General features: G+C 41.1%; 1 protein-coding gene across 2 annotated transcripts in view; it reads right to left on the reverse strand.

Annotated features, from left to right (window-relative positions):
• The window catches only part of PARG (poly(ADP-ribose) glycohydrolase), a 64,804-nt gene extending 54,821 nt beyond the window's left edge, over nucleotides 1-9,983 (reverse strand). The window contains exons 1-4 of one of the 2 annotated variants that reach the window (XM_014940517.1): nucleotides 9,801-9,983; nucleotides 6,605-6,671; nucleotides 3,313-4,293; nucleotides 484-667 (exon numbers count right to left, since the gene is read on the reverse strand). In XM_014940517.1, coding sequence (XP_014796003.1) covers nucleotides 484-667; nucleotides 3,313-4,293; nucleotides 6,605-6,671; nucleotides 9,801-9,978 — 1,410 coding nt within the window. In that variant the 5' untranslated portion in view covers nucleotides 9,979-9,983. Of the gene's footprint in view, nucleotides 1-483; nucleotides 671-3,312; nucleotides 4,294-6,604; nucleotides 6,672-9,800 lie in introns of both variants that reach the window. The other variant, XM_014940516.1, reaches the window with a different exon arrangement.
• Between the last annotated feature and the right edge of the window lie 31 nt (nucleotides 9,984-10,014).

A 10,014-nucleotide genomic window follows, 5' to 3' on the forward strand; every position in this document is an offset into this window, starting at 1 on the left:
ATGCATCAGATTTGATCTAAAATACAGTGGTAAAATTGCTAGGAATTCCTCTTCATTCTTTGCTTTTCTTATCTTGAATATCTTGAGCCTTTTGTGTACCTTGAACCTAAACCAGAACACTAAAATGAAAGCATAACATGAAAATATTGAAGTACAAATTTTACTTGCAGACATATTTAAATTCTCAAACTTAAAAATCAGTCAAGGAAGTACACACACCTCTACGCAAAAGACAAAGACTTGTCCCTAACAAGCCAGAGGCAGTAAAACCATAATTACATTTCTTCTGAATCTTAATATCCTAATTCTGTGCACCCGAAAAGTCAATTTTCAGGAAAATCAGTTGCCCCAGTCTGCTTGCAAGGAACAACAAAGACAGATTTCCACAACCTGCTAATACTGTAAAACTAACATTTGGCATTTCATAGTATTGAACATTTCAGTAAGAAATTTGATTTTAGGTAATACACTGAGTGATCGTACCCTGACGGTGACTGTATGATTGGCTGAGGGTCGCAGGTGAGGGAGTCGGGCCGCACACATGGGCATTCTTCTCATCTCCTCAATCGGTGTCCCGAACCATTTCTTATTAGTTGGAAGAGGAGGTGGCACGTATTTAGGAATCTTCCTTCCTGGCCTCTGGGGTTTGAATTCACACTTTTCTTTTCTGCTGTTAGAATAAAAAAAAGGTTGAAACATTTTATTTTCACTGAAAAATCTGGTAGGCAAATACACAAACTTCCACCCCAGGGTTACATTTATATCAGAGTTAGTTTATTTGCTTGCCTGTGCTGTGGCCCCAAGCCAAAGCTTTGTTTGGGTAAAACTCCCACCACCAACAACCTCCTCCTCCTCCTTCCCAACACAGGCAAGTACAGGATGTCTACCAAAACACTCTTCTCTACAGGCTTACAAACACCTTCGCAGAGCTGCAATATGTTAGCAAGGCAAGGTCCTCCTCCACAGAGTCATGCTCTTTCCCAACAGGATCTGTTTATCCAGGGCCAGGAGACAGACTCATTGGGCTCATTTCTCAGGACACCCTCTGTAGCCCCTTCTCAACGGTCAAAAAGCAAACACATGTGCACGCACAGATGCACATACTCCTTCTTCAGACTAAAAGATAACTTTCTTAATCACTCTTTCTCACTAGGGTTGCACTTCTCATGCCAGGCATACAACACTTGCAGTGGAAGTAGAAATTTGAAAGTAATCCAAAAAACACTTGCAAAATTCAAATATATGCAAGAGCAGATGAACTAATCCTCTTTAACGATCTGAGATATTTTTGGGAAGAAAAATCGGAACCTGCTGTACATTTGATGTAACATACCAGATGTTTCTCATGCAGGAGAAAGTTCTCAGAGTAAAATGCAAAACAAGTTAAAAGCCTACACTTTGAGGTACTGTTTAGGCCTCTAAATTCCCCTTCCCTAACCTACTCCACCCTTGAATAAAGATGTTGCCCAACCTGTTTGCTGGGTCTATGCACAAGCCAGTATCTTCAGGCGCAGACAATGCCCTCAACCTGGCTGATGGCATGCAAATGGTGTAGCCACATCGGCGTGTGGTAGAGGCCCACTGTGCTCATCTGAGAGCCAAAGGATAATTCTGGCTTAGCATTACTGATGACTGAAACCTGTTTGACACACTACTGCTTCTTTCTTGGCCAGTTAAGATCTGGGCCACTCTATCATCTGCTGTAGACCACGTCTAATGAAAACCAGGAGAAAAGCTTTTAAGGTTTTCTATTCACCTTCTTAAGCGCTCTAGACAATACCACTATTTTACCTCCCAAGCATGGACTTACTGCTCTAGTAAGCACACACGATGCTCTAGTACTGACAAACACAAGCCTCAACCTCTGCTGCTTTGCTACAGCAACAATTCATTTAAATTAGTGAAAAGAGTACTCTCTAAACCCATAGTTTTAAACTTTATGACCCCCTTCTCCATACTTCTTTTAGCAAATTCTTTATCTATGCATTTTTCCTAATAACCACCTTTATTTTTTGTTTTCCAAATCCACTCTCAGCCTACTCATCTCATAAGATTTCTCAAATGCAAGCTCCCACCACTAGTTAGCCATGTTCTGTCACCCTCTTCTTCAATTCCTTGAAAGGCATGGTTTGTGCTGCTCCTCAAATCCAGAAAGGACCTCCCAGTAAAGACGTGCAAAATTACTTTCTTGCCCTGCTTTCAGGACTTGAGTCTACTGAGATAATTGCTTACTACACTAACATAGACAGTCCTCTTGTTTCTGCTTGCTCCTTTGTTGTTTATTCACTTTCTCAGCTCCCACTGAAATCTAAGCTCTTCAGAGCAGAGATTATCCTTTTGTCCTTACACAACATCTAGCATACAGAGTCCTGGGTCATGCTCAGGGTTTCCATTTCCATTGCTACAGTGCATAAACACCAGTCCTTCTCTCCCAAATTACAAATAAAGCAAAAAAAAAAAAAAAAAAAAACAAAACTTTAACAAACCTTCTTGCCCTGCTTTCAGGACTTGAGTCTACTGAGATAATTGCTTACTACACTAACATAGACAGTCCTCTTGTTTCTGCTTGCTCCTTTGTTGTTTATTCACTTTCTCAGCTCCCACTGAAATCTAAGCTCTTCAGAGCAGAGATTATCCTTTTGTCCTTACACAACATCTAGCATACAGAGTCCTGGGTCATGCTCAGGGTTTCCATTTCCATTGCTACAGTGCATAAACACCAGTCCTTCTCTCCCAAATTACAAATAAAGCAAAAAAAAAAAAAAAAAAACCAAACCTTGAGACAGCCCCCCCCATCTCTACAACTGCTTTCAAAAGTTTCTCATGTCTATTTCAATCAAGTAGCACTGATGCTTTAACAAAATAGATTCAGTATTTTTGACAGGTGAAACTCAAAAAACCCAAGAAAACCAGAGTTTCCTCAAATATTCTGAATGAAATAACAAATGCTAGAACTACAGTCCATAAAGTACTCCTGCACCACCATTCATTTTCAAGGATTAAAAATGCCATGGTCTTAAATCACTTCTTTGATAAAGAAAATCAAGTTCCTACAGTATCTTTAATTCCCATTTTTAACAGATCCTCAACAACTTAAAAAACTGCAGTGGACAAACATATATTTTAAAAAACCCACAAGTAGTCCCATTAAAAATAAGTTACTTCAAGCTTACATAGAAGTTGTCTTTGTGTCTTAACATATGTTTTGCAAAACCCTTTATACAATCCAGCCTCCAAAGTGCTATCACCAAAGAGGAAATTTTAGAGCGTGAAAAAACAGATAAGGAGGCTAAAAATAGATACGAATGCTACCTTTTCTCCTCGATCTTAGGTATCCTCATGAAGTGAGAGGTGATTTTGGAATCTCTCTTCACACCCTGTCTTGCAATTTTGCTTTCTGAAGATGGAGCAGGAGAGATCCCAGGTGACTTTGTATGCAGACTGTCCTCTTTAACAGAATTATCTACTTCCTCAAAGCTTTCACAGCCCTTGGCAGAAAAACGTGACTTTCTTGACTCCAGTTCAGCATCCCCATATTGAATTCTAAAAGATTTGTTTATGGATTTTGACATATTAATCTCCTCTCGCTCATCAAGAAACGGACTTGTTTCTTCATCAGCCTCTGACCCATGACAGCTATTTTTAGAATTATCTACATCCATTGGTGACTCTGGCTCACTTTCTTTCTCAAAAGCAGGTGAATCCCCTGAACTACTCTGACGTTTGCCCAGTTTCCCAGGACCTCCAAGATCAGATACACAAGCATCACCACCAGCATCAGAAAGTGGACTTTCCGGAACTACATCCCCTTCTTCTTGTTCACCCGTTGAACAGACAGAATTGCAACTCTTCAGCTCCTGCGAATCGCACGAAGCTGCTTGTCCGTCTGTCTCAGCGTCTTTTGAAGAAAGTTTTGTACTTCCCATTTTCAAAGAGCGGCCTGATGATAATTTCCTCTGAGTCCAACTGTCACTGCTTTCTTCACAGCCCCTCTGAGCCTGCTTGCTGGATTTGTGCATCTGATCGATGTTGGCGTTTTTAAAGAGGTCTCCAGACTGCGTCCCCTTCGCAGGCTCCGTGTCCGAGACTGGATCTTTGTCCTCAGCCTCCCAGTTACACATGCTGCCCGTCTGAGGCAAATTCACATGCTTTGCACCAGCTTCCACAGATATTTTTGAATGATTTTGCTGGCAGATATTCTCTAGCTTTTTCACATCATGCTCGCAAAAGTTCTCTTTTTTAATGGAAGTCATCTTGGGATGTGCTTCAGTATTATTAATTTTGCTGTGTAAGCTGTGGAAGAGAAGTAAGGCAATTTAATGTCTTTTCTCCAAGTGAAATTTCTGTATATATATAATTTTTTTTAAAGAAAATTATTATAAACATACAAAAGAAACTACAGAATTCTACCCATTATACTTTGTAAGTAAGCACTACCAGGATCAACAAGTTTTACTGCACTGGGTAACGTAGCTCAGTAACAACCTATTTCCATTTAGAGACTCCAAAGAATGATGAATCAGTTGCTTACCTTTGAAATCTATTCCAGTAGTTCATTACCCTTATTTTCAAATCTAAATGGTATTAAGCTATTATTTAGGGGTAGGTTTTTTCAGATTAAAAAAGTTAGAAGTCATAATAAACTCCTTAACTTCAATTTTAATCAGTTAAATACAGTCAGCAAGGAATGGTTTTGTAACCATTCCCTCAAAGCTACAGATTCATCTTCAAGAAGAGCAGGACACAGTAGCCCATAGTCTCAAAAACATCCTATAACTTCCTTACTTTTATAAGCAGCCCAGGACTCTTCAAAGAAGTCACGATACAAAAGCATAAGAGTAAAATATATTGCGAACTGATAATAAAAATTATAAGAAACATTAAATCAATTATTATTTTTGAAGAGAAAGATAACCTAATTCATCCTGTGTTGTCTTACACAAAGAAATGCATCCTAAGAGTTCCACGGGGAAACAAAGTGAGTTTTGTATGAGGAGATGAAACTTTTCAAGAGGACATTGGAAAGTCATTTCACACTTAACATACTGATATCTGTGTCAGTGTATTGATAAAGAAAAATACTTAGACACCAGATGAATATTAAAAAAAACACCTGACTAATCTTGGTGAATATATCACTCTAAACAATACAAATCAATAAAGGGGCTTGGCACAGCTGATGACAGCTCGGAACTTCATCCATAGGAAGGTTATTTGAGAACAAAAGCATTTTAGAGGGGGTTACGTTACATAATTTAACTCCTCAGCCTCACCTATGCATTTGTTCCTGCACTGAAAATTTTGATGAATAACAATGAAAGTTATGTTACTACTGCCATCTCAATAAATGACTGTTTAAAAATATTGGCAACATCTATTATCAACTTAGGATAAAAAAACTAACACAAAGATAATGTTCAAATTCAAATTAAGTTAAAATTGTGGCACATAGGCAAATGTGCAATAGTGCCTATGAAGTGTTTATGAAGTGTTTAGTGCCACGACTAACCTGCTGCTTAAAACTGTAATCTGTCAGCAAGGCTGGAGGAGGGCATATAGAAACAATAGTCTAAAGGGAATCTTAAAAAAATAAACAAATCAAAATAAATGCATTCCCTCCCTAAGCATCCTCTCAACATCTTTGCTTTATTGGAACCTATAAGCCTGTAATTAAGCCTTATGTACTTCTGCATTAATCAATATCACAAGTTTTCCTAGCTATCTTAGCACTGCTATGAACTTCAATTTCTCTTTATTAACAAATATCAAGGAAAAATAAACCAGCACATTTACAATCGCAATTATAGAAAAATAATATCTGACATTCCTCTGCACCAGGTAAACTCCTAAGAGTTTAATTTTACCACTACTTTGCAAACATTGCTTCAGACAGACTACATTAGCAGAAAATATCAAACTTTACCTGGTGCCACTCGGCAGCAAAACTTTTATAACTTCTCACAAAATAACCTGAATGCACGTTTGAGCAGCTGTTAATTCTGGTCCAAATGAAATCAAGTTGCAGAGGCTTATACTACAATCACAGTCCAATCAGACAAACCAAAACAGACTTTTGTCCGTAAATTAACAGAATTGTGAGTCGAATGCATAACTGTCAGCCAAAATCTGTAACTGTTACTGCCCTACATTAAACAAAAATTAAGAGCAGAGCTGTTGACTAAGGACATACCCTGATATGACAACTAACTCAATCTAGCAGTTGGCTGCCCCAGGAAGCAGCAGTCCCACTTTGACTTTTATTGCTGCAAGTTCCCATCTTTTTCTTTGCAAGAGCAACAAAATTTAAAACTAAACAGTGAGGTGCTTCAAGAAGCTAAATCCGCAAGAAAGTTTGGTTTTAGGAGGCTAGATAGAGGGAAGGGGTGGGGGACTAGTTAGCTTTTCGTAGTGAATGTCTGTCAGTTAGTTATACTCAAGAGGATGTGCCATGGTAAGGAAAGCAGCAGAAATGGGGTTGGGTATTTTTCAGTAGCTGCTATTTTTTAATAGTACTATTTTTTTAGTACTGCCAACCTGCATTTTGAGCCGCCCACAGGGCCCCTCAAAGAACACAGCTTTTGCAGACGTACGCTGTACATTTTACCTTTTGGGCTCAGTTGTCTTGGGTCCTTTATTCTCCAACCAAGTGGTAATTGTCCGTTGTTTACAAACTGAAAAAAAACCAAACAAAACCAGTTCACTACATTATTACATGAAATATGATAAAACTGCAACATGATTGCATATGAATAAGATAATTTGCACTGGATGAAAAAAAAAAAAAACCCTCCTCAATTAAGTCCTCATTATCATCTGTACTACAGGGAGCATCCAGACACTAACAGTATTATGTGATACAATATTTAATTTGTATCAGTCAGCAGCTGCAGCTTCTGTAATATTCTTTATAATGCCAGGCTTGGTGTGTGGTGGGTATTGTTCATCCAACATTTTTTATAAGATGATTAAAAACATACAGTAAATCTCTAGATTTTAAAAAAAAAAATCTAAACACCAAAACACAAACAACTTGAACTTTCCAGCTCTGATTATCACCTTTAATCACCACCACAGTGAGCCTTGAAAGGTTTCTGCTGAACTTTGCAATGAAGAGGTAACATGACAGCTTAAAACAAACAAACAAAACACTAACAACAAGGCATCTTCGAAGACCCAGCCAAGAACCTTATTCATATGTAGCATACTGTGAAACATGAGGCTTAATGTAAAGATTGCACACGTTAGAAGAGAAAAGTGCTGCGAAAAGGACTTTTTCTTTTCTCCTCCATCCATAAACTATTTGTAAAGCCTATCAGTGCTCACCTGCCTAAACAGCAACAAAATGTGAAGGACAGATTTTTATTCAGATTTACTGCCAACGACAGAGCTCTAGTGAACCTGATCACTCTTTTCTCTGTGATGTTGCAGTTCAGACAAGCTTTCAGTAGAACTGCAGTACATGAACTAATTATGTAAAGACTTGGGAGGAGAATAGGGAGAAAAACCTCAAAGCAGTTATTTCACAATTGGAAACTCATCTTCATTAGTTCAGTTTTGTTGTTGTTATTTAAAGGTAATTCTGAAAATTTGGCAACTAGCTTCAGTACTCTTTCTTTCCATTTGCCAAGAGAAGTTATCTACCTGCCACTGCTGACAGTGCAAGGTGTTTAATCACTGCTTTCAACTGAGTAAGTAAAATTTGTTGTTCCCCTACTGCAATAATAGTTTTGTAGAACTTAAAAACCAGCACAGCAGATCTGGCTATTCTGACTAATTGTCACTACAAAAAGACTCAGCATTTTACTGCAAATGGAGGCTGTGTAGCATAGGTAGCTTAGGCGAAAGGTAATTTAAAAGATACTGTTTCATAAATACTTTCCCTAACGTTCGAGGCCTTGAACACTTTTCCACAGCTGGTTATCAAATATCCTCATCGAAAGTACAGAATTTCTAAAATGAAAACATAATATCCAGAAAAAAAAAAATATGTTTATATCATTTTAAGTTCTCCTGAAGTAGCCCAAACAATAGTACAAAGTTGCCATCATGTGATTAGGTCACCAGGGAGTAAGACCAAGCTGTACGTAGATTACACAAGCACAAGGAATCTTGTGCCATACTCAGCCACTCAATTTTTCAACAAATGCTCAGCTTCACCCCACTCAGAAGAAATAAAACTAACAGCTTGATAGATTTTATGAACTAAAAGATTTCTATTTCTAAATATTCATTAAAACTGAAGTATATTAGTCATTCTGTTTACCAAATTCCACCTTTTTATATTTGAAGCGTTAACCCAAATTGCCTACAGGAAAGCAGAAAGAAGCAGCCAGAAAAAATCTGAAGAGACATGTTAAAACATAAGACAAATAAATCTCTTTGAAGGCAGCTGACTACCTCTGGATGTACAAACTTGTGTTGAGGAAGGAATACCTATTAATTAGCACAATAAGTAGAAATTATAGCAGCAGCACCAGAATAGAAATGACTTTGGTCTGAACTTTCACATCTGATTAGCCAATTAAGCCCTACAATCAACATAACACACGGCATTTTTCTTTAGTACTACCAACATCTTTTTTTGCCCCAGATAAGGTAATAAAAACGTAAGAGAAACAAAAAGATGACGTATGCTTACATTCAGTACAAACAATACAACCAGACTTTTGTGGTCTCTAAAGTTCTATTCAAGGTTCCCCAAAAAACAACCATCCCCTGAAATCTACCACTGAGGAAAACAACCTAATTTTTAGAAGATTCTTATTCATCACTCTGTAGGAATGCATACATATAAACTCCAACTATTATCTACTCGAAGCTGCCTCTTAGTTACTGGTTACTGAGGTTTAACTCATCAACCATAGCAAATCTTTTGGGTTTGGGGTTGTTTTATTTTCCCCCTTCTCCGCATTTTTTCTATTCCTGAAATAGATACTTCATCGTGCATCAAATTTTTATTTTGACAGCATTAGCTGCAAATAAAAATAACCTAAGGAAGCCACCTGGGAACTTTTTCTACATAGCTTTATTGCACAGCAGGAGGGATGCCCCAGAGGACCAGCAGCGCCCCAGGCCTGCAGCCACATGCCCACCAGAGCTCTCATCATTACCCTCAGCTCTCCCTGCCGCCATGGCCTGGCACAACACGCCACCAAACCACATCCCTCTTGCAGCATGCATTTTTTTTCTGGCACATAGGAAACACGCTACCTTTAGCAGCGTTGGACGGTCACACGTTACTGAAAGTTTGTGGAGAACCAGGCACAGCGACAGGGTAACCATCCTGCACCCAAAGCAGGATCTCCAAAGGGCAGGAACGCACCCAGCCCACCCCTCCGGGCTCGGGTACCCGCCACACGCTGGATGCGGGAAGCCAAGTTAGGGACGATTCATGGCAGGCCAGCTCCGGGCAGGCTACCTGCCTCTTGTCACTTACCGCTGCCCTCCCCGCAGCGCACCAGGCGAACGGGAGGGCAGCAGAGACGCGGGGAGCAGCCAAGAGGGACCCCGCAGGCCGGCGGAGCCCTCGGCCGCCTCCTCCCGCCGAGCTCCAGGCACGGCCGCGGTTCCCGCCGGCCCAGCGGCGCCGGGACAGGCCGAGCAGCGCTCCGGCCCGGCTCGGGCAAGTTCAGCGCTGCGCGGGCTTTGCATCCCGTCCCCCGGCATCCCCCGAAACCGCCCCGGCGCCGGAAGGGGAGGATGGGACGGGGGAGAGTACGGACCCTCGGCGAGTCCCCTCCCGCGCCCAGCCCCGGGGCTCGCCTGGCCGCTCCCCCTGCCCCGGTGAGGCCGGTACAAACCTTTGTTCCCCACGGCGGTGGCGGGGCTGCTGCCGCCGCCGGAGCTGCAGCCCCCGGGCCCCTCCTGGCGGGGACCGAGCGGCGGCGGCGGCCGCTCTCCCTGGGAGCCGCCGCCGGGGCTACCGGTGCTCGGTCGGGCTCTCTTCCGAGGGGGGTCCCGCCCGCAGCCCGCACTCATCCTCGGCCGGCCCTCCTCCGCCCGCCCGGCCCGCCT

This window comes from Calidris pugnax, unplaced genomic scaffold (genome assembly GCF_001431845.1).
Source record: "Calidris pugnax isolate Ruff unplaced genomic scaffold, ASM143184v1 scaffold39, whole genome shotgun sequence".
In the NCBI taxonomy this organism is placed as follows: Eukaryota; Metazoa; Chordata; class Aves; order Charadriiformes; family Scolopacidae; genus Calidris; species Calidris pugnax.